Source organism: Larimichthys crocea, unplaced genomic scaffold (assembly GCF_000972845.2).
Source record: "Larimichthys crocea isolate SSNF unplaced genomic scaffold, L_crocea_2.0 scaffold110, whole genome shotgun sequence".
In the NCBI taxonomy this organism is placed as follows: domain Eukaryota; kingdom Metazoa; phylum Chordata; class Actinopteri; family Sciaenidae; genus Larimichthys; species Larimichthys crocea.
The window spans coordinates 43,863-67,779 of NW_020851508.1; the positions used below are offsets into that span (position 1 = coordinate 43,863).

The 23,917-nt window shown below is 43.9% G+C and overlaps 3 protein-coding genes across 4 annotated transcripts in view; all 3 read left to right on the forward strand.

Annotated features, from left to right (window-relative positions):
* The first annotated feature begins 1,330 nt into the window (after window positions 1–1,330).
* Window positions 1,331–9,733, forward strand: LOC104933851 (NLR family CARD domain-containing protein 3-like). Its single transcript, XM_019274157.2, has 15 exons — window positions 1,331–1,539; window positions 1,650–1,678; window positions 2,343–2,468; window positions 2,619–2,662; window positions 2,746–2,848; window positions 2,977–3,117; window positions 3,834–3,974; window positions 4,656–4,701; window positions 4,949–5,162; window positions 5,520–7,308; window positions 7,419–7,592; window positions 7,927–8,100; window positions 8,179–8,352; window positions 8,436–8,482; window positions 8,598–9,733. The coding sequence occupies exons 6-15, from the start codon at window positions 2,996–2,998 to the stop codon at window positions 9,161–9,163; spliced, it is 3,447 nt and encodes a 1,148-aa protein (XP_019129702.1). The 5' UTR covers window positions 1,331–1,539; window positions 1,650–1,678; window positions 2,343–2,468; window positions 2,619–2,662; window positions 2,746–2,848; window positions 2,977–2,995; the 3' UTR covers window positions 9,164–9,733.
* A 4,146-nt stretch (window positions 9,734–13,879) lies between these two features.
* On the forward strand, window positions 13,880–19,401 carry LOC104933850 (zinc transporter ZIP1). Of its 2 annotated transcripts, none has more exons than XM_019274039.2 (4): window positions 13,880–13,993; window positions 14,773–15,071; window positions 15,150–15,280; window positions 17,562–19,401. In XM_019274039.2, the coding sequence occupies exons 2-4, from the start codon at window positions 14,870–14,872 to the stop codon at window positions 18,249–18,251; spliced, it is 1,023 nt and encodes a 340-aa protein (XP_019129584.1). In that variant the 5' UTR covers window positions 13,880–13,993; window positions 14,773–14,869; the 3' UTR covers window positions 18,252–19,401. The 2 variants fall into 2 exon arrangements, with proteins under 2 accessions (XP_019129584.1, XP_010747681.2); XM_010749379.3 differs by having other exon boundaries at window positions 13,881–14,037.
* Window positions 19,402–19,992: 591 nt separating this feature from the next.
* The window catches only part of LOC109141940 (CREB-regulated transcription coactivator 2), a 42,564-nt gene continuing 38,639 nt past the window's right edge, over window positions 19,993–23,917 (forward strand). The window contains 1 exon segment of the mRNA XM_027275399.1: window positions 19,993–20,597. Coding sequence (XP_027131200.1) covers window positions 20,424–20,597 — 174 coding nt within the window. The 5' untranslated portion in view covers window positions 19,993–20,423.

Here is a 23,917-nt window from a genome sequence, read left to right on the forward strand (position 1 = left end):
AGGAACAGTCAGGATCTTCGTCGCCGAGGAACAGTCAGGGTCTTCGTCGCCGAGGAACAGTCAGGACCTTCGTCGCCGAGGAACAGTCAGGACCTCCGTCGCAGAGGAACAGTCAGAGGAACAGTCAGGACCTCCGTCGCAGAGGAAAAGTCAGGACCCCAGTCGCAGAGGAACAGTCAGGACCTCCGTCGCAGAGGAACAGTCAGGACCCCCCGTCGCCGAGGAACAGTCAGGGTCTTCGTCGCAGAGGAACAGTCAGGACCCCCCGTCGCCGAGGAACAGTCAGGGTCTTCGTCGCCGAGGAACAGTCAGGGTCTTCGTCGCCGAGGAACAGTCAGGGTCTTCGTCGCCGAGGAACAGTCAGGGTCTTCGTCGCCGAGGAACAGTCAGGGTCTTCGTCGCCGAGGAACAGTCAGGGTCTTCGTCGCCGAGGAACAGTCAGGGTCTTCGTCGCCGAGGAACAGTCAGGGTCTTCGTCGCCGAGGAACAGTCAGGGTCTTCGTCGCCGAGGAACAGTCAGGGTCTTCGTCGCCGAGGAACAGTCAGGGTCTTCGTCGCCGAGGAACAGTCAGGGTCTTCGTCGCCGAGGAACAGTCAGGGTCTTCGTCGCCGAGGAACAGTCAGGGTCTTCGTCGCCGAGGAACAGTCAGAGGAACAGTCAGGACCTCCGTCGCAGAGGAAAAGTCAGGACCCCAGTCGCAGAGGAACAGTCAGGACCTCCGTCGCAGAGGAACAGTCAGGATCTACGTCGCTGAGGAACAGTCAGGATCTACGTCGCTGAGGAACAGTCAGGATCTACGTCGCTGAGGAACAGTCAGGGTCTCTGTCCCAGAGGAACAGTCAGGATCTACGTCGCTGAGGAACAGTCAGGATCTACGTCGCTGAGGAACAGTCAGGGTCTCTGTCCCAGAGGAACAGTCAGGATCTACGTCGCTGAGGAACAGTCAGGGTCTCCGTCGCAGAGGAACAGTCAGGATCTACGTCGCAGAGGAACAGTCAGGGTCTTCATCGTTCATCTTATTGAGAAGTTTCAGAGCGTCCCCGAAACCATGGTAACTCACGGTTACTGTGGTAACGGGAGGAGATGCTGTTCATCGCAGTCAGGTATGGCGTGAAGCAGACGAGTCCTCACGTGTTGGGAAAACTAAACAAAGCAGATGAAATGAAGAACGGCCTGATGATGATTCATGATGATGATGCAGAGCTCAGGGAGGACAGAGGAGAAAACTCATGCACGTGCACACTCAGCTGTGCTCGCTCCCGCTCACCGTGTGTCCTCTTGATTGGCTGTTGCTAAGCAGCGAGAGTGACGTCATCCTGAAAGTGAAAGTGTTTTTGTTGTTTACCACGAAACTTGTAACTGCGCCACAGACGCGCCAGCTGGGAGGTAAGCTGCTCCGACTGTTTCTGACAGGACACGTACGAAGTGGAAATGTTTCAGAAGTTTATGAATAATAAGTCAGAAGTAGAATGAGAAGATCTGATGAAACTTTAAGATCAGAAATGAACTTTCAGGCCTGCAGACAAAACAGGAAACAGGTCTGATATTTGTTTGTAACTACAGTTTGCATCAAGGCTTATGAGAAAGTTTCAAGTTGACAAAGTTATTAAAGATTATGTTTCGATGTTTTCTGCTTCTTATCCTGCAGACCCTTTGTTTTGTCACTGCAAACGTCAGGTAAGCGCCATCTAGCGGCCTGTCATATTACAAACGTTAGTGGCATTTTACATTTTCATAACCTGTTCAACTCAGCTTCAGAAATATGACACATTTGTGATTTACAATTTAAAAAATCCCCAAATGGTCTAAAACAATGCAATTTATATTGGTTATTATTATTGTTGATTTTTCTACCATGTTAATTCTGCACAAAAACAAAAAATAATCCAGCAATCGATCAAACTCACTGTCAACAAAGCCGAAACATGATTAGCTTATGTATTATTAATATGATTATGATTAGGAATTATTAATTTTATTATTAGATTTCATTATTATTAGCCTTTTTATGAACCTTTATTTGTTTACATTTTGTCATATTGTTACCATCAAAAGTTCAAATCAGCTGTTCACTGTGTACAGACTAATATCACTGGATTACTCTGATCATGAATAAAACTTAAAAATATGAAATTCTCAGGTAAGTTCTGCTCTTAGAAAAAGTTTTTTTCTCTATTTTCAGGTAAATTTATGGTTGATTATTCACAGTATCTGAGATAACTGTTGTCAGGAGGTGTTGTCGACGTGTTTATGAGCAGTCATAACTAACTTTCTGTCTGCATGCACCCGTCACCTTTCATTAACGGGAGCTGTGCTCTTCACTGTTTGCTTTTCCAAGCAGCACACTTCCTGTTTTCAGATGAAGTGTGAACTTCCTGCGTGACCAGATGTTTGACCTGCTTCCACAGATCGCATGTTTCACAGCTGCAGCATGTCAAGCTGCTTTGCAGACTTCGCCAGTTATCAGGTCTGTTTTAGGACAAGAGTGTGTGTTCATGACAGAAAACTACTAAAACACCGCACTGTATGTGTGACTGCTGCTGCTTTGCTTATTTGTTTACAACATTAATATGTCATAATAAAAGACAAACGTTAATGAATGCAAACGTCTCTGCAGTGGAGGAGAGTCCAGCCCAGACAGACACAAGAGCAAACAAAGAGGTACGTCCATCAATTCAGGTCAGAAAGACACCAAACAAAGATCATAGGACGAATATCAATGGAAGTGTTTGTTGTTGGAACAGAAGCAGCTTTGCAGCTCATTGAATTCTGAAGAAGCTGACTGCTGACTTCAACATCCAGCAGTGCAACATTTTCATCCTCTGACCCTGTTTCTAGGTAACAAATGTAAGTCCAGTCTGTTTTTTCCTTTTTTGCTGTCACACACACTCAGCTTGTCTAAAGATTTGAAAGCATGTTACACTTTTTTACAGTTTAGTTTTTAATCTGCAGTGTTACTGATCTCCATCTCATAGACTTGCTGAAGGCCTGAAGATGAGTGAATATGGATGTGATGATGAGGCGTGTTCAACAGTCAGTTCTATGTCTGCGAAGAGCGACAGGTCCAAAGAACGTCCTCCAGTCTTTGGCACTGAACCCAGAACTTCACAAACAAGGTAAGAGTTTTAATCCCTGATTTAATGTGTCAGAAATCAATTTGTCATTTGTATTATTTGTATGTAATCTTGATGCTCGTTACAGCTAGTCAGATTAGATCTCTTTTAACTACAAGCTGAAGATGGAAACATGTCCAAATAATCTCCTTTAAATGTTTTTTTTAAGTTTGACGTGTCGTGATTTTGTAATACAGTTCATCTAGGAGAAAAACCACTCCTAATAAATAATAGTTTGTCGTCGGCGTATAGTGTGATATGATGAACGGGACCATGAATACGAACAGTTTTAAAATCCATAGATTAAACTATTAACAAGAGTCTGATATACTAACAAACCAATAAACTCTGCTTTTAAATATTTACAGACTAACACTGTCTACTAGTCATAACTTGTTTATATCATTTACTCATATATATACATTTCACTCTTTGATTAATATCATTGTACAATAAGTGGACCGTTTACCTCAAAACATAAAACAAAAACCAATGCATGCTTTGATAGAAAATCTTTCTGGTTACTATCTGTATTTCTTTCAGTGGCCAGAATAAGTTACTGATAATTGGAAAATATTTTGAGTCACACTTTGTGTAATTCAAGTTCAAAATGAAGCTTTCAGTGGTTGGAATTAGTGCAGACACAAAAACCTGATGTGTTTTTTAAATCTTAGTAAAGTTTGGTGTAATCTGCAGTGTTACTGATCTCCATCTCATAGACTTGCTGAAGGCCTGAAGATGAGTGAATATGGATGTGATGATGAGGCGTGTTCAACAGTCAGTTCTATGTCTGCGAAGAGTGACAGGTCCAAAGAACGTCCTCCAGTCTTTGGCACTGAACCCAGAACTTCACAAACAAGGTAAGAGTTTTAATCCCTGATTTAATGTGTCAGAAATTAATTTGTCATTTGTATTATTTGTATGTAATCTTGTTGCTTGTTACATTAGATGCATCAGTCTAAGTTTACTAGAAGAATGAAAGCTGTGCAGTATTCCAGCTACAAGTTGAAGATGGAAACATGCCTAAATAATCTTCCTTCAAACATTTTAAAAGTTAATAAAAGTTTGACGTGTATTTTGTAATACAGTTTATCTAGGACAGAAACCACACTTTAATAAATAATAGTTTGTCATCAGCGTATAGTGTGATATGAGTGGGATTATGAATACTAACAGTTTTTAAATTCATAGATTAATCTATTATATTAGCCAATAATTCTATAAATAAAATAAATAATATTCATAGGAGTTACATGATGTAGATGATGTGTTCAGTAGATATAGTGAAAAACTAAAACTAAAATAATGTGTATTTGGTTTCCCAAACTGTAGGCAGGTGTCAGCAAGACTGACACTGTCTGCTTGTTGTAAATTATTTAAATTAATAATTATTTAAATATTTAACTAAAATAAATATAATTTTCACATATTAAATATTGTCATAGTACAATAAGTGGACCATTTACCTCAAAACATAGAACAATAACAATTGCATGCTTTGATAGAAAATGTTTTTTGGTTACTATCTGTATTTCTTTCAGTGACCAGACTACATCAAGCATTCAGCAAAACCCCACCACACTGAAGGTAGGCATATATGTTTAATAATTCACTAATCTCCATGTTAAATTTTTTTAATTTTAAATTTTACAGTTTCTTCAAGAGTTTACAGAGTTAGATGTTGAAAATTATGAGCAGGTGATTTCTTTATGGAGCCTGACCCAGATCGTATAATTCCAGAGACATTGTAACTCCAAAATGAAGTTCCTGACCTACACATCAGGGAATAGGATACTGATACTATTCTAATGAAAAAAGTTCTGTTCTTTGTCAGGTGTTTGAATCTAAAATGATGGATCTTGTAAAGAAATCTCTGAAAAGCCATAAGAAGGTTCTTTCTACAAAACAAAAAGGATGGTTTGAGGAAGACGAGCCTGTTGATTCACCGGTAGGGTTTGATGATGAAACGAATGAAGCAGCTCTGAAGGTTGCCCTCCATGTCTTGAGGACCATGAATGAGGATGAATATGCCGACGCACTTCAGCAAAGTAAGAGACTAGTTTAAGTACTAGAAGAACTAACTGTAGCTGCTTACTAATTTGACAATTCCTCGGGTGTCTGTAGACTTCTGTGTAGTTTTTTCTTCACCTAAAAGATGAACCGCTGTTAAACCTGGCATTGGCATCTTCATGCTAATATTAGTATGTTAAACATGCTAAAAAACTAATGAGCCGACTTGCAGAAGATAAAAATGGTCTTTCCTGTGGCTGCCTTAACTTGACATGTTTTAAGTTTTGGAATGTAATGTAATCCGAACTGATGGGACGGCTAACAGGAGATAACTACATGAGAATTTGTTGTTTTATTGTTCTAGTTAGTGATGTGACACATTTGTGTGCTGTTAGGTCACTATGGAGAAATCACCCTGTACCAAAAGAAACTGAAATCTTCCCTGAAGAGAAAAAATAAATACATTTTGGGAGAGGTCACGACGCAGCAGTGGCCCGTGCCTCTTAAAAAGATTTATACGAAGCTCTTTCTCATAGAGGGGGACAGTAGAGAGGTCAACAATGAACATGAAGTGAGACAAATCGAGAAAGCGTTCAACAGACAGAAGTCTTCAGATACTGTGATCGAGTGTGAGGATGTCTTCAAGCCCTTACCGAACCAACAAGGTGAACCAATCAGAACGGTGCTCACCAAGGGGATAGCAGGCATTGGCAAAACTGTGTTGGCACAGAAGTTTGTGCTGGACTGGTCAGAGGAGAAGGCCAATCAACACATCCAGCTCCTGTTTTCACTTCCTTTTAGGGAGCTGAATTTGATTAAAAATGAAAGAAGAAGCTTGATGGAGCTGCTGCATGACTTCTCTCCAGGCCTCAAAGAATCTGGAATCAAAGACCTGACCATGTGCAGTGTTGTCTTTGTACTGGATGGTCTTGACGAGTGCAGACTCCCTCTGGATTTCAGTGGAAACGAGAGATGTAATGATGCTACACAGTCAGCCTCGGTGGATGTGCTTCTGACAAACCTTATTGCAGGTAACTTGCTACCAAAAGCAAAGCTGTGGATAACTTCCCGACCTGCTGCAGCCAGCTGCATCCCTCAAAGGTATGTAGACCGCATGACTGAGATACGAGGCTTCAACAATGTACAGAAGGAGCTGTACTTCCAAAAGAAAATTGATGATGAAAGCTTAGCCAGAAGAGTAATTGCAAACATAAAGTCGACAAGAAGTCTCTACATCATGTGCCATGTGCCGGTGTTTTGCTGGATTTCCTCTATTGTCCTGGGAAATATCTGCGCCAAAGCAGGAGGAGGAAAAATGCCGAAGACTTTGACCCAGATGTACCTTCACTTTCTGGCACATCAGACCACTCAGAAGCATGTCAAGTACAGCGACGAGCAGCAACTGGACTCCCAAGGGAATAATAAGGTGATTCTCTCACTTGGGAAGTTGGCCTTCCAGCAGTTGGAGAGAGGGAACCTGATCTTCTATGAGGACGATCTTAGAGAGTGCGGTATTGATGTCAAGGAAGCATCTGTCTACTCAGGAGTGTGCACTCAAGTCTTTAGGGAAGAGTTCTGCATGCAGAATAAAGTCTTCTGCTTTGTCCATCTGTCTGTCCAAGAGTTTCTCGCAGCTCTGTATGTCCATGTGATGTACAAAGTAAACGGTGTAAACCTGTTGATCGAAGAGGCTGAACAGAAGGCCCAAAACAAGTTGGAATCTGAGTTGCACAAAGCTGCAGTGGACAGAGCCTTACAAAGCGACAATGGCCACCTGGATCTCTTCCTGCGATTCCTCCTTGGACTCTCGCTGGAGTCCAGTCAGAGTCTTCTCAGAGGCCTGAAGATTGAGGTTAAAACCTGCGACATCCAAAGTCATGAGGAAACCACCAAGTACATCAAAGAGAAAATAAATCTGACTCTTCCTCCAGAGAAGTACATCAATCTCTTCCACTGTCTGAATGAGTTACACGACCACTCTCTGGTGGAGGACATCCACAACCACTTGGACTCAGGACGAGACTTGAAGATGGACAAGTCCTCTGCAGCTCAGTGGGCAGCTCTGGTCTTCGTGCTGCTGACCTCACCGGAGAAGCCGGAGGAGATCCAGCTCAACAAATACTCCAGAAGTAAAGACGGCCTTCTCAGGCTCCTGCCAGCCATCAGAACATCCAGATCAGCAATGCAAGTGTCTTTATACATTTTCTAATTACTTGTTTTTAACGATTATCTCTGCATGTCTTGAATCTGTCCACCACACATTTTTAATGGTAAATTGTCTTTCTGTTCATCAGGTTGAATGATTGTAAGCTCACTGAAGACTGCTTTGATGTGCTGTCCTCAACTCTCAGCTCAAGGTCCAATGAACTGGATCATTTAAACTTAAGTGACAACAACTTTCAAGACTCAAGAATGGAGCGTCTCTGCACCGGACTCCAAAGCCCAAATTGCAGACTGAAGATGCTGAGGTGAGTCGATGCTGATGCTGACAATAATGTGACCAAACAAAGAATGGGAGAGTCCCCACGACTTCAGCAACTCAGTGCAATGACAGACAGACAATGCAGATGAATAACTTTGTGGGTTACGTTTTTACAAATATTGGATGCATAGCATGAAATTTTGTACAAAAATAAACAGACCAAGACAACATGGTGGACGCAACATCACAGAGCGGAGCCTGGTGGAAGTACTTAAGAGCAGCATACAGAACTGACTTCATTTTATTTGGTTTGAGCAAATGTGCTTTGTTATATTTGGTTTCTGTGTGTTGCACACTCTTCATTTGTCCATGTTGTTCAGGCTGAACAGATGCAGTCTCACCCAGAGATGCTGTGAAGCTCTGGCCTCGGTCCTGAGCTCTCCCTCATCACATCTTAGAGGGCTGGACTTGAGTGATAACGACATTGAAGACTCAGGAGTGGAGCTGCTCTCCACTGGACTGGGAAACGTGTGCTGTAAACTGGAAATCCTCGGGTATCCCTTTAAGAAAACCATTGACACATGTTTAATATCAACCAGCAGGTCAGGCTGAATTCTGTCACTCTGTCACAGGTTGTCCTTCTGTAACATCACAGAGAAAGGTTGTGGTTTCTTGGCCTCGGCAGTGAAGTCCAACCCGTCCCACCTGAGCGAGCTGGACCTGAGTTACAATCACCTTGGAAAGTCAGGAGTGAAGCTCATCTCTGAAGCTCTGGAGGAAGGACGATGTGAATTAACTAAACTCAGGTAAGAGCACAGTCTGTTTTTTTTTTACTGCTGTGATGCCTCCTGGGGCAAAATCAAGGCTGACCATGTCCTCTGCTCCACAGAGTTGACCACAATGCAGAACACTGGTACAAACCAGCCCTGAGACAATGTAAGTAGACCTTTGTGTTTGACTGCTGAACATTTTTATTGTGGTATTGTGGACAATTTTAATACAACAAATCTCATAAAGAAACACAATAAATACACAATACACAAATAAACAGATGCATGTGAGGTTACAATGGATGCCAACACTGCCCACAAACTCCTCGTCCTCTCTGAAGACCACCAGCAAATTAGGCAGGTCAGCGAGAAGCAGTCATATCCTGATCATCCTGACAGGTTTGACTACTGGGCCCAAGTCCTGTCCGAACAGGACCTGAAAGGCCGCTGTTACTGGGAGGTGGAGTGGGAAGGAATATGGGCCGGGATCGGAGTGACCTACAAAGGCATCAGTCGCAAAGGGCCAGACAATGACTGCGTGATGGGATACAATGGAATGTCTTGGAGTCTGCATTGTTCTGCTAAGGGCTACCGAGCGTATCATAACTTCGAGTCCACCGTCATTCAAGTCCCCCTGGGTGATTCTCGTGGACTGGCAGTGTATCTGGACTGGGGCGCTGGCATCTTGTCCTTCTACAGAGTGTCAAGAGTTTCTTCTGGAAGGTCGCTGACACACCTGCACACCTTCCTCACCAACTTCACTGAGCCTCTCTACCCAATTTTCAGGGTGTGGGGTAAGGGCTCCACAGTGAGGCTGTGTAAGGTGGAATCATTTGCCAGAATCTGAATGCCACCAGGCACGTTTTGTTCCATCCTCCGTGTGACTTCAGACCCCACCGGGAGCGTTTCAGAAGCAGTTTGTATGTGTAAATATGCTACGTAGTTCATTTGTTGCTGTTTTCCTGACCGGTAGTTTGCGCATGTTATTTTATTTTGAAAATCAGCCGGCTTCTATATGATGTTTATGCGTCTGACCTCCGGTCCTGTTTGTGCTGACTGAAGCGGGCTGAATTCTCTGTGGAGTCGAGCAGACCCCCGATTCTGGGACGCTTCTGAACCGGACAGCACCGTGGCTGTTGGAGATTGAAACATTGACGAGAACGGCCACAGTAAATATGTGACGTGTTCCTTTAAACTCTCTTTATGAAGTGAAACTTTCCTGAGTTAGCAGCAAAGATATAATGACAGTAAAGTTTTCATATTTCAGATTGTTCATCACCAACAACATAAATGTGTGACAGAAAGTATTCTGTGTCTCTGCTGTAGTTAATCATTCGTCCTATGCTGTGTCTGTTTAAACATCTGCACTTCATCACTTCAATGTTTCACCTTCAATAAAAATCACTTTTTCACCTCAGCTGAATTTCTTTGAATTCTTCTGTATTTTTAATTCTCCTCAAACTTCTTTGAAGGTTCATCTGAGGTTTCAGTTTGAGAACTTCAGGACGTTCTCCAGTCGTTGCTGATTGATTGTAACAATGTTCTGTAGTAGAACGTGGAATAATCCACAGTTGTGTGTTTACTGAGGAATAACGCACATCAGTCCAGTGCATTCTGGCTGTTATAGCACGGCCTCCTGCAGTGACACTGATGAGAAAGAAATCAAGTTTCCTCTGTGGCCTCGGCCTGAACGTCAGTAACAACATCCCAGAACAAACGGCTCTGCACAGCATTTTATTCAGGCCACGACAGGTCAAACAAACAAACACCGCTGGTTCGATCCCCAGTAACAACAAATGGCTCATTGACACTTGAACTGAGGCTAACCTTTAGCCGGGATGCAAAATGGCACCAGAGGGGAAGAAGAACACCGAGCGAGACGATGCTGTGATGTCACGACATAAAAATATCAGTTTAAGACAGTTTGAGGCTTTTTCAGCTCGTGAATCTATAAAATCTACGAGAAAATAGTTTGTCCCACGTTTTGAGTCCAGGAAGGCGTCCGAGCGCAGGGATGGGATCTTATAACTGATGTCACAGGTTTGATCCCCAGAGGTCCACCGTGTGTTTGCAGCGCCGCGTGACTGAACGTCTTTTATTTGTACAAAAAGAAACTTCAGGTTTAAAAACAGGAACATTTGTTTGAGCTGCAGACTGATCCAAACTGATTTATGATTGTCCAACTTCACGACGCGCTCGTGTTTCCGTTCACGGGCCTGAAGGTTTCAGCTGCTCTTTGACGGAGGTGAAACCGTCTTTTCTCCTGTGAAGCTGAATCCAAATGTCCGTCCTCTGGACCGACGTGTCCACCGTCATCACGCCAAGCTGTGGTTTCTTTTTTAGTCACACCTGTGTTACAGTGAATTGTGGTCTGCACCACAAGCGGCCTCTCTGGAAGTCTGGTAGTCCATGTGAGGGCGTCGCGGACGGGACTTGGACGTCCCTCAGGGAAATCCACAAGTCTGCAAGAGCAGCCTTCACTACGTCACCCACAATTCATTGCAACACAGAAGTGTTGCTGTGGTTTGAAAACACAGAGCAAAAAGAACTTCTGAACGTGTGAAACATTTTAACTTTATTAAATCATTCGACCACATCACGATGCAAAAGTACGCCTGCTGCTTGGAACGTCCGGACGTGACGACAGTGAACGCGTCACATGACGTCTGACTGAAGGTGGACACGTTTGGATTCAGCCTGACTGTAAAGTACCTGTGGGTGTTTTCGGCTCTGTGGCCCAGAAGAAGTACCTGGCCTTTGTTTGTTTCACAGAACCATCTGGGAGGTCATCAGCAGAATGAGGCGCCTCACTGACGGACACGTGACACAAAGCTGAGACTCTCAAACTGTGCTGCTCGGTCCTGCAAGAGAAAAGACTTTAAAGGACGAAGACTTTAGTGTGGAGACTCTCACGGGGGGATGAGATGATCCCAACGAGGCTAAACTAGGACCTGATCCTGGTCCTGGACTGTTGAAGACACATTTTATAAGTCAGCGGTGGAGCCAAAAAGAAGAAGACGATTCAGATGGACTCGAGGTTTCTCTGTAAAACTCTGAACGTGGAAACATGTAACGGTCATTCCAGGTGTTCTTGAAGGATTTTAGAGGATCCCTTCAGAGACTTCAGCAGGCCTCGAGGCATTGTAAGGGGTTGTTGTGTGTTTTGCACATTGTATATGAGTTTCAGGAGCTCAGGAGATGATTCAATGCGATCTTGACTTTGTTGACTCTAAAGTTTTAAGTTTTAACGTCTCTCAGCAGGTTGCAGGTTCTGCAAAGCGGTCCTAGCTGTTGTTGAGAGTTCTCTGTGTTTTGGGCCTGTAAATAAAAACTTGAAATAATAACTTGATGTCAAAATGAAACAGATTTTGTGTGTTCAGAACAAACCTCAGTAATAAATACCAGGTGCAGCACGTGTGCTCTGCATGTGACTTCTCTTCCTTAATAACATTTTTTACTGTTTGTCTGGACGATAAGCTTCACAGTTTATGATCTCACATGATAATTAATTTTCCTCAGATGTCACACCATCAGCATGTTTCCAGTATGCCATCCTACAAAGCCCTTTCTATGACATTGTACATTGACTCGAAATGAAATGAGTTACATTCATGAGGAGCAGAAGATCCTAAATCACGTCTTTCAGGAGGGGTCCTCAGGTTCTTGCTCTAGCTTTAGTGGTTCTTGGAGGTCTATGAATCTCAATGGCACTGCCGGTGTTCTTCAGAGACTACCTGGGCTTCTTGGGAGGCCTTTGAGGGAAATCCGGGTGTTTTCAATGGTCCTATGCAACATTCAGGGATTCATGGAAGACTTTTTGGGTTCATGAGAAAGGTCTCACTGCCCTTACAGAGTTTTTGGGCCTTCTTGGTGAGATTTGAGGAGTTCTAAGGGACATTGGTTGTTCATCACCTTTCGTTGTAGGGGTTCTTAAGAGACTATTGAAAGTTCTCTGTGAGTTTCAAGATTGTTCCCAATTTTGTGGATCAGCCTGAAAGAGTTCTTGAGAGCTTCCTATGATATCTTACAGGTATACCATGGACTCTTCAGTGTCTCTGCGTGTTCATCAGAGATCCTGGAGGGTCTTTTGCAGTTTGTTGATGGGGTTCAGAGTTAAAGTGACATTTTGGGGTTTTTGATGAGGCGCAAAGAGTTTATGGGACGTTTCTGGCCTCTCTTGAGATTTCCTCCACTTCTTCAAGGAGTTCCCATGATCTTTAAGGATTTCCAGAAGCTAGTATTGAAATAAGGATTGTGTAATTTTAATGCGCTGACACAGATGAGACAGAAAAAAGTTTATGTTTGAGTTAACTTGACCTTTGGACCCTGAAAGTTCTAGATTTTCACAGCTACACATTCCCATAAAAAAGATAAAGATCAGCGACATCATCAGAAACTTGTTCTGGTGTTTGGATGATTTGTGCAACGTCAGCATTGAAGAATCTGTATCCTGTCAGGTATACTTTCATATAATGTATAAAAAGAATGGCTTCAGTCTTTGTTTCAGTGCAGACAGATTCTCAGTCTTTTCATCTTGACCTCTGACTTTCTGTGATTAATCAGTGATGAACAGTGGCAGTCACACGGACTGTTCCAGGATCAGCAGCTGGACGGATCCTCCTCTGCGTGAAGTCAGACACCACAAGGCCGAAACACAGGAGAGTTTCCCCATCAAAATAAAAGCACGCATTTTTTATTCAAAGAAAATAAGAAGTGTGTGTGCCAACTCATGTCACTCATTAAAACGAAGCTCGACCAGCAGAACAAAAAACATCAGATGATGAAGAAAAACACGTCACTGCAACAGTCATACGCTGACTTGAAGTACTTTATGTACTTTGACTTCAGTACACCACTACCTGTAGTGGATTATTTTCACAATATTAGTACTTTTACCAGACATGGGGACTTGAGACTTAGTGACTTGGACTCGAGTCGACTCGAGTCGCCGTTTTTATGACTTGTGACTTGACAAAAAATGAAATAGTTGAGACTTGACTCGGACTTGGAGGTTTAAGACTCGGGACTTGACCCGATGTGTTATTCACATTGTTTTCAGTGTGAATATAAAATGTATTCATTATTATAACTAATAATTACGTTATCACTGTTTTGTTTGATTCCATGATGTATTTTACTGAACATGATTATTTACAATACAAATATTTTTGAACAGGTTAGGCACATTTGCCAGTGATGTTTACTTACTTATATATTTCCTTTCACTTTATTAAGATCAGATTCTGCAGCTAAAATTACAACAATATGCCAAAGGTGACTTGACTCGCCCAAGAAAAAAAATACTTGAGACTTGGCTCCATGTCTGACTTTTACTTCAGAGAAATATCTGAATACTTTAATAAAACTCTAACAGATGTTTTTTTTTTATTATTGGCAGCGTCAGGTGCTGTGAATTAATTACATTCTGCATCACGTGATCAACACGCAGGATAAAAACTCACAGCCTCATAATTCATAAAAACATGATTTACCCTAGTGCCAAAACGCAGCTTTTATTTTGAAAACAGGAAACGCGGCGTGTCGTGGTGACGTAACTGACAGCAGCTCCATCAGCTGATGGGAAACTGAGTCACCACTTCCCGGACGGCACCGAAACCGCACCGAGCCCAGAGAACAGGACCGTGTGGGTCAGTCCGAACTGCGGATCCGGATTCAGGTACGAACCAGATTTATCACCGAGGGAGAAACCAACAGATCCAGGTGCGGAAAGTTTCCTCAAAGTTTCAGGATGAGAGGAAACACGTTTCTTTCTTTCTTTCTTTCTTTCTTTCCGTGAGAGGCGCCTCACTCTTCATCAACTTTATTTATCGATTCTTTATTTATCGATTCTTTATTTATCGATTCTTTATTTATTTATCTATTCACTTCATTTTCTCTGATTTTAACTTTATTTTTTTCTCATTTCTTACTTTATTTTTTATTTTTATTTTATTTATCTATTGGATTTATTTTATCTTTATTTTCGCTCATTCTAGACGTGTATTTTATTTATTATTTATTATTTATCTGATTTATTTTTCTCTGATTCTTAATTAAATTCTTCAGTCATTTCTACCTTTTTATCTTAATTTTATTTTTTTATTTTCGCTCATTAAGAACGTTATTTATTTATTTAATTAATTTATTTTCTCTGATTCTTAATTTAACCCATTTCTAACTTTTTTATTTAAATGTTATTGTCGCTCGTTAATAAGGTTATTTATGTATTTATTAATTAGATTTATTTTCTCTGACTGGAAGTGTTGTGTGTTGGTGTTTTTCATTCACACGTCCTGTCACAGGTTCTTATTGAATCACATATTTTATGATATGAAATATTCTCAGCTTGCAGTTGTGTAAACTTTATTTTGATGACAGATGTTTACAGATGTGTTGAGGTGGAGCTACTTTCAAAGCTGTCTGACAGATTCTCGTCTCCTGTGTGATACATGGCAGCTGTGTGAGAGCTGCTCCTCCTCCTCCTCCTCCTCCTCCTCCTCCTCCCTGCCTGACTCAGAAGACACCGAGGAGGTGAAGATAAACCAGACTGAAGATGTTGGTGGAGGGTAGAGTCTCCTCCTCGGCCCTCCTGTCTCCTGGCAGAGAGGGTGCAGCGCTGCAGGTCAACCCGGCCGACGTCCCGGCTCTGGAGATCAAGCTCGGGGCTCTGGTGGTTCTGCTGTCCATCACGCTGCTGTTCGGATTCGCTCCTCTGTGCATCGTCCGGGGAGCGGGCTCATGCTGTGTGGACCCAGGTAACTTCAGGTAACACTTCACCTGTGTCCTCCGCTCTGCAGGAGGTGTCAGCCTGATTCTTGGTCTCGGTTTTGCAGATCTGCGGCGCCGGCTGCTCGGTTTGATCAGCTGCTTTGCTGGAGGAGTTTTCTTGGCCACGTGTCTGCTGGACCTGCTGCCAGACTACCTGCAGGGCATCAACGAGGCCTTCCGCAACGCAGGAATCACAGTAAGCCCAGACTTTGGACTGCTGCTCTGTTCACCAGCATCGAACACGCGACACACTAAAGAAGGAAAAGAGACGAAGACGCAGCTTCACTGAAAGATTTGAAGAAAATCTGTCTTATTCATTTATTTATATATTTATATATTTATTCATTTATATCCACAAAATCATTTATAAGAAAATACAAATATTTCCAAGGCAACATTAACTGACAACACAAAAACCTGGACGTAGTCTCTGTGACGTCCCTGCAGACTGTCTAAAACCTGGACGTAGTCTCCGTGACGTCCCCACAGACTGTCTAAAACCTGGACGTAGTCTCTGTGACGTCCCCGCAGACTGTCTAAAACCTGGACGTAGTCTCCGTGACGTCCTCGCAGACTGTCTAAAACCTGGACGTAGTCTCCGTGACGTCCTCGCAGACTGTCTAAAACCTGGACGTAGTCTCCGTGACGTCCTCGCAGACTGAATCTAGAAGGATCGAGCACAGAAAAGGAAAAATCCAGCTCGGCTCTGACTTCAGTTTTTTTAAACCTTTTTGGTAACTTCAGATTATTTTTATTCTTCTAATTTAATTTAATCTAGATCACATGAATTCTGACAAAGCCTCTCATGTCATATTCATATTTCACCTGTGTGTGTGTATGTGTGTGTGTGTGTGTGTGTGTGTGTGTGTGCGTGTGAGATCACACCATGATCATGTGTGAAAACTTATGTGACCTGCTGGTGGCGCTAGAGGAAAAAGTCAAAGGATCATCAAAGTCATTGTGGTTTATCCTCTGGGCACCACGAACGCTCGTAACAAACTCCATGGTCATCTATCAAACATTGGCCTGTATGTGTGTGTGTGTGTGTGTGTGTGTGTGTGTGTGTGTCTGAAGGTCGACACTAAAAAAAACACTGCTGGGAAACCCTGTGTGTGTGTGTGTGTGTGTGAGGACACAGAGGGGGTGTTTAACGGGAATCGCTCTCCTCCCTCACACACACTGAATTAACCTCCAGCTGCTTCAGCGGGCAAAAGTTAAATACTGTGTGTGTGTGTGTGTGTGTGTGTGTGTGTGTGTGTGTGTGACCCTCGCTCTGCTCACACTTCCTGCCTCACACCACGTACTGTTTGGTGTGTTTTCATGCTGCCTTCAAACACTTTTCTGTTTTCTGGACATTCTGCAGCCTGTCCGTCTTTGTCCTGTCCGTCTTTGTCCTGTCTGTCTTTGTCCTGTCTGTCTTTGTCCTGTCTGTCTTGGTCCTGTCTGTCTTTGTCCTGTCTGTCTTTGTCCTGTCTGTCTCCTTTTGGAGCCTCGAATTTGAGTCTTTGCTCATAAAATGACGTAAATAAGCGTCAGCTTTGGCCAGTCGGGTAAATCATTTCGTAGCCGAACAATGATTTGCTCTCGGTCGCTGTTCGCTCCACTTCCTCGGTCAGATCAGTTTATGTGAAGTATGAAGGTTAAAACCAAGCGGCTGCAGTTCCTCTAACGTCCACCTGAGGCTGGCTCCAGAAGTGAGTCAGTCTCCATAAGTCCCCATGTCCAAATGTCCAACTTCACAGCAGAAATAAACATGTTTACAGCCTGGTACAAAAAACAGTTTTGGTCTCTGTAGCTAATTTCCCCGTTCATGACAACTGTACTGAGGGTGAATTTATATACAACTCACCTGTTCACATTATATTAAGGCTTAAAGTTATGCAGGATTAAGAGCGTGGACGCTTTGACTGACAGGTGGGCGTGGTCACAGGTGTCTTGTTTGAGCAGCCAGGCGTCACTCAGACGATGATCCACGACTTGGACCACGCCGAGCTTCACAGCCTCTCTCAGCTCCTAGTTTTGGTCACGTTGTTTCCAGCAGCAGTTTTGTGGAGTATTAAAGAAACATAAAATGTTCCTGATGTTTTAAGTAACGAGTCGACTCTGAGTCTTTATCTCTGATCTGACTCTTCTCCACATCCTCTGCTTCGTCTCTTCAGCAGCTTTTTATCGCCCGTGTTGACAGAGATGGTGAAGTAGATCTGTGCAGCTTTTACACGTTACGAGTCGGAAGTTCATAAAACCGCAGTGTGTCATATTTCCATAAGCCTGAATGGGAGTGTGCTGCACTGCAGAGGCTTTTACAGAACGCCGCCGTCATTTGACTTTCTGTTTTTATTCAAGTCGTCAGTTTCATTGAGAACATGAACTAAACAAATCTGCTGAAATCATCTGTGTCGTCTTAACAGACCAGTATCAGAGTGAGGAGAATCGACTTATCGTTGGTTTCATCAGACGTTCTTCTTCTCTCCTCGCAGCTCCAGTTCCCTCTGCCCGAGTTCATCATTGCCATGGGTTTCTTTCTGGTCCTGGTCCTGGAGCAGATCCTCCTTGCTTTAAAAGACCAATCGTCCCCTCACATGGAGGAACATCGGGCTCTGCTGGTGGACTCCAGCGTCCAGGCGGACGACAGGAACGGTCACCGTCACTCCCATCGGCGTCGTGGGTCAGACGCGTCCACCGGCAGTCACTTCCACGTGGACGCTGGCTCCCAGTCCGCCCTGCGCGCCTTCATCCTGGTCTTCTCGTTGTCCCTGCACTCCGTGTTTGAAGGTTTGGCGGTGGGGCTGCTGGAGGAGGGGAAGGAGGTGCTGGAGATCTGCTTGGCGCTGATGATCCACAAGAGCATCATCTCCTTCAGCCTGGCCTTCAAGCTGTCGCAGTGCCGGCTGCGGCGGTCGGTGGTGGCCGGATGCCTGCTGCTGTTCGCCGTCATGTCCCCGCTGGGCATCGGCACGGGCATCGCCCTCACCGAGACCAAGGCGTCCCCGCAGCACCAGCTGGCCCGCTGCACACTGGAGGGGCTGGCGGCCGGGACCTTCATCTACATCACCTTCATGGAGATCCTGCCGCACGAGCTCGGCTCCAGCAGGAACCGCATCCTAAAGGTGGTCATGCTGCAGGTGGGCTTCGCCGTGGTCACCGCTGTGCTCTTCATCAAACTGTAACCACGGAAACCAGTTCACACGTCTGAGGCCGCGTATCTTCAACGAACCTGCTGTCTGTCACCGTCCTGAGACCTGACGTCAGGTCAGGGTATCAACATATTCTAATATATGTATAATGAAGATGGTTTCTGTGTTTTTCAACCCTGCAACACGCTTCACCTCTCAGTCATCGATCCGAGCCTTCGTAAGATAACGTGAACACTTCGAGGTCGTGCGAGCGGTCTGGAGGACGGTCTGCACGAGGCCGATCAGAGTCCTTCTCATCACGAGTTCACGTTTATCTGTTTGCTCTCCTGCCGCCTCGGCGACACCGCAAAGTGTCTCACGCTCGTTTTTTCCATCGCTCAGTGAATTCTTCCAAAAATCGTGACAAATGTCGATGTGACTGAAAATCTTCAGTTTGCAGTAAAGAACATTTTTATGTTTAACGAATCATTTAAATGGTTTTGACTAATTATGCACTTCACTGTTTTAGCTGCTTTAAGCAGTTTTTTTTTCTGCTTTCACCCTGACACCAGCACCAACCCTGCATGTGATCGCTGTTTACCTGTCCACAATCATCTCAGGTGGTCACTGAGCTCATTGTCAGTGTCCCCGTTAAACAAACGTCAAATGTCTGCCGCGGTTTGTTGTCGCCGTGAGACAGATGTGAAAATCTGTGAATTCTTTCCTGGATGGACACAAACAGAAAACGCTTTTTGTTCTGCAGATTTGCTTCGTTTCACTTCATTTGAAAAGAAGTCTGTTATTGGACGAGGCTGTGCAGACACAATAAGCCGCTCGCACAGAACGTACTGCACTGAAACGTTTAAACGACGACACTATGAAATGTATTTTTGTAATTATGACTCTAAAGTCTTTGAACCAAAGTCATTTTAAGGACTGCTGTGCTGTCATATTTTCTATTGTGACGAATTCAACATAAAATAATATAAATGGAGAACACTGATTTCATCTCTCGTCTTTATTGGAATATTTGGTTTTAACAAAGTGATAAGTTATATTCATACTTAGATTCCTGGATCAGGTTACCAGGTTACTTTTCTAACAGGTGATGAGTATCAGATTACATTTTGAAATGTATAGTCCTCACACACTTTCTGATTTTACTTTTTCTGTTCATTACTATCAAAGTTTCTTTTAAACCTGATGAAGACTCTGTCCAAGCTTTGTGTTTATTATGTGAAATTATTATTATTATTATTTTTTATCACTTATGATATTCAGATTTGAGTTTGTCTGCAGTGAAGTTCAGATGATTTTTAATAATTGGGCTTCATCGTCTTTAGAATGATGAATTGTGACTTTTTTCAGGAGAAGCTCGCCAATAAATTATTTTTAACGATTTGTTGACTTGTTTTACATTTTTATCAGGAAATAGATTTATTAACTTCTAATTAACACAATTAACAGGTGCAGGTGAAGAACTATTTACATTTTAATCACGGCACCATAATTAACAGGAAGTTTCTTCTTCTGCGGTGTGGCTCCTCCGCCGCCAGAGGGCGCGCTGCCACCCTGTCCCAAACATCAAAGCTGGTTTGTGTTTAAACAGGATGACTCACTCGGTGGGTTAAAAAAAATAGTAATAACAAAACCAGATCCGCCCTCTAGTTTGTGAGAGTGGGCGTTCACACCTCCACACACACACACACACACACACACACACACACACACACACAAGCTGTTGCCATGGAGACCAAACTATACAGTACATATGACAAATGTAATTATGGACTACATGATTTATTTGCAGCTGTTCAGTCTTGAGCAGCTCAAATGAGCCTACTTTATTTTATTTCATTACTCTGTTAATTCTTTAAGTATGTTCCCACAGTATCATAAATAATACCTGTTTCTATGACACAGTTTATTGTCATTAAGGCTATTTTAGCACTTAAAACTTGTTAAATCGAACAAATGTCAGATTTCTACTTTAATATTCGAATCATATTTAATCAGACTTCAAAGAACATGGATTAAATGTCCACGTTCTGGGTGGAAACACGCATATTTTATAAGATTTGGACCCGTCTCCTGACAGCGCAGCACTTGGCTGACATTTGTAGTCCTCGGCTGGAAGCAGCTGCAGAGTGAGAGCTCTTCGCGTTCCGCCGCCTCTCTGCTGAAAATCGTTCCACTACGTCAGGTCGTCCCGTCCGCTCGGTGAAGATGTCTGCGACGGGTACAGGCGGCTGTGGACCCGGACCCGGACCCACCTCTGGCTCCGGGTCCGGGGCTTCGAACCCCCGAAAGTTTAGCGAGAAGATAGCGCTGCACACCCAGCGACAGGCCGAGGAGACGGCGGCCTTCCAGGAGGTCATGATGGACATCACCTCGACCAGGGTGAGTCTGAGACGGGGAGGCAGCAGGAGAGCTGCCCGGAGGAAGAGAGGCCTTGCCCGGGCTCGTCGGGCTCCGCCGAGATAACGTTCCGCCGCCTCTACATGGCGCTCTGTCTGGAATCGGCGCATTCGGGGTGAATACCAACACACCGGGACGAAGTCAGCCGGTGTCCGGTAACGTGGAGCCGCAGAAAGTGTCGTCGCCTCGCGCCGCTGTCCATTTCCGATAACGTCGTTAGCCGCGTTAGCCGCGCGGGCTAACCTGGCTTGTTTACTATGTGACGTGACGTCGCTGCCGCCGCTGTCAGCGCGCGAGCGGCGGGGAACCGGAGCCCGTTACCCAAAAACAACGGTCACTAATTATCACGCGGGGATTCAACATCAAAGACCGAAAATTAACATATTATGCAAATGTTGACGTTCTTCTTCAGACCGAGGCACGTTATGGTAGCTCGTGAGCTAACTTCAATCTGAAGAGTGTCGCGCGTCTTCACGGCAGCTCGCGTTACGTTACTTTACAGTTAGTAACGGCAGCTCCTGGTTACGTTACTTTACAGTTAGTAACGGCAGCTCCTGGTGACGTTACTTTACAGTTAGTAACGGCAGCTCCTGGTGACGTTACTTTACAGTTAGTAACGGCAGCTCCTGGTGACGTTACTTTACAGTTAGTAACGGCAGCTCCTGGTGACGTTACTTTACAGTTAGTAACGGCAGCTCCTGGTGACGTTACTTTACAGTTAGTAACGGCAGCTCCTGGTGACGTTACTTTACAGTTAGTAACGGCAGCTCCTGGTGACGTTACTTTACAGTTAGTAACGGCAGCTCCTGGTGACGTTACTTTACAGTTAGTAACGGCAGCTCCTGGTGACGTTACTTTACAGTTAGTAACGGCAGCTCCTGGTGACGTTACTTTAAAGTTAGTAACGGCAGCTCCTGGTGACGTTACTTTACAGTTAGTAACGGTACTTTACAGTTAGTAACGGCAGCTAACGGCAGCTCCTGGTGACGTTACTTTAAAATTAGTAACGGCAGCTCCTGGTGACATTACTTTACAGTTAGTAACGGCAGCTCCTGGTAACGTTATTTTAAAGTTAATAACGGTACTTTACAGTTAGTAACGGCAGCTCCTGGTGACGTTACTTTACAGTTAGTAACGGCAGCTCCTGGTGACGTTACTTTACAGTAAGTAACGGCAGCTCCTGGTGACGTTACTTTACAGTAAGTAACGGCAGCTCCTGGTGACGTTACTTTACAGTAAGTAACGGCAGCTCCTGGTGACGTTACTTTACAGTAAGTAACGGCAGCTCCTGGTGACGTTACTTTACAGTAAGTAACGGCAGCTCCTGGTGACGTTACTTTACAGTAAGTAACGGCAGCTCCTGGTGACGTTACTTTACAGTAAGTAACGGCAGCTCCTGGTGACGTTACTCTACAGTTAGTAACGGCTCTGAACCATACAATGAAACGTCACTCTTAACACACGTTAAGTCGTGATTACTTTTTTTTTAGGACGTGATTATCAGGACTTGAACTTTATTTTAATTATCACAAATGCTGAGATACTTTATTAATCCCCAAAATACAAACAAAGAAAAAATAAAACACAGAATGGCAAGATGATGATATGATGGTAGTGTTTTTGTCAATCAGTATATAATAATAATATATAGACATAGATACACATAGAAATGTTTTATATTCAGCCTGTGTAAGATGTGCATACATGCATAACTGCAATATGTACACATGTTTAAGTATATGCACACAGATATGACACATGATATATAGTACATGTATAATAAATACTTGACTGTACAGGATATACACCCTATAAATAATATACTATGAGTATAAATATGTAAATAGAACATTTTATAAATATGATATATAATATAAGTACGGTTTATATGAACACATGTCACATATCATGTTAAGTGTATGTTCCAGTATTTGTTGAGGTACAGCGTGTAAAGGTGACAGGTAGACTTAGTCCAGGTGTGCTTGTGACAGAGGCAGATGACTCAGCTCTGTTGTTTACTTCTTTAGACGTATTAAAGGTCCAGTGTGCGATGGAAGTTTAATAGAAGTTTAATAAAATATTCATAACGCAACAATTCATAGAGCAGAGTCCGCCATGCTGGATGTCAGGTGTGTGTTGCCGTGGTTGCAGACGGCGCTCAGGTGTCGTCATATCGTCACTTTGTGTGTTTTGCTCCGGTGCATCAGGTGGAGGAAAGAAAGGTGAACTGTCTGGCCAATCACAGCCCGTGTTTGCTTCAGCTGGCTGTGATTGGCTGCTGGATAAGGCCTCAGGTCAGAGACGCGAGGCTGCGTTCATGTTTGGATTGTTGAGTTATTTCTGTTGGTCTCTGAAGACTCGGAGTTCAGACTGTCATCAGTCATGCTTCCCTGCAGGTCGTGACGTGGTTTCACTCCTTTTAAGTGGGCGGCTGTTTTGTGGTAACGTTGTATTTTTACATGATCGTCGCGTTGACGTGATGAGGCGCTCGCTCTAGTTGTGTGAATATTTTCCAGTCTTACAGTAAGCTGAATATCTGCGTGCTTGGCGCTCGCTTGGCTGCTAACCAGCGCTGCAGCTGTCGTCCTGCTCTGCACGCAGACGTCCGAGATGAATCCAGCCGGCTGCTCGTTCGTCTGTTCTCGCTCAGATCGGATCAGGTTAGTCAAACTTTTCTCTGCACGGTCAAACAGTCGTCTGGTTCTGTTTCCCAATATTTAAATATCATGTTCATTCATGGTTTCCTGTCCAAAGTGGTCACCACAGGCCAAGAGTTGGATGCTAGTTACATTACCTGCTTGCTGAGGTTCGGTTCTGGCACAACACCGGCTCTTCCCGCATGGCCCGGGCCTGTAAACCTCTTCTTCTTCTTCTCGGTGGTCCAAACCTCCTGTGGTACAGACACTAGCACTCCCCTGGTGCTCTGAGCTCACAGTCTTGCCTGATGCGTGTTGGTCTAAGTTGGCATGAAAGACGAAACTTCTCTGATCAAAGCAAAAAAAGTGAACCGGGCTGGAAACCCGGAGCAGCAAGTGCTGACTTCCAGCACCGCACCATGTTTCAGTCCTGAGGTCTCACCTCGCTCGTGATCTGAGTGACGAGTTATTGTTTTTAGTCATAAATCGTGCAGTGGTGTGTCACGCCACAGTTTGTGGTTTCCTCTCGGTGGTGCGAGCTGATGCTGGTATCTTCGTCACAGTGTTTGGCAAAAAAATGACGTGATGATGTTTTGATTATTATTGATATTTAAAAAAAAAATTCATCCAGAGCTCTTCTGCTCTGTGTATTCGCTGAGCGGCCGG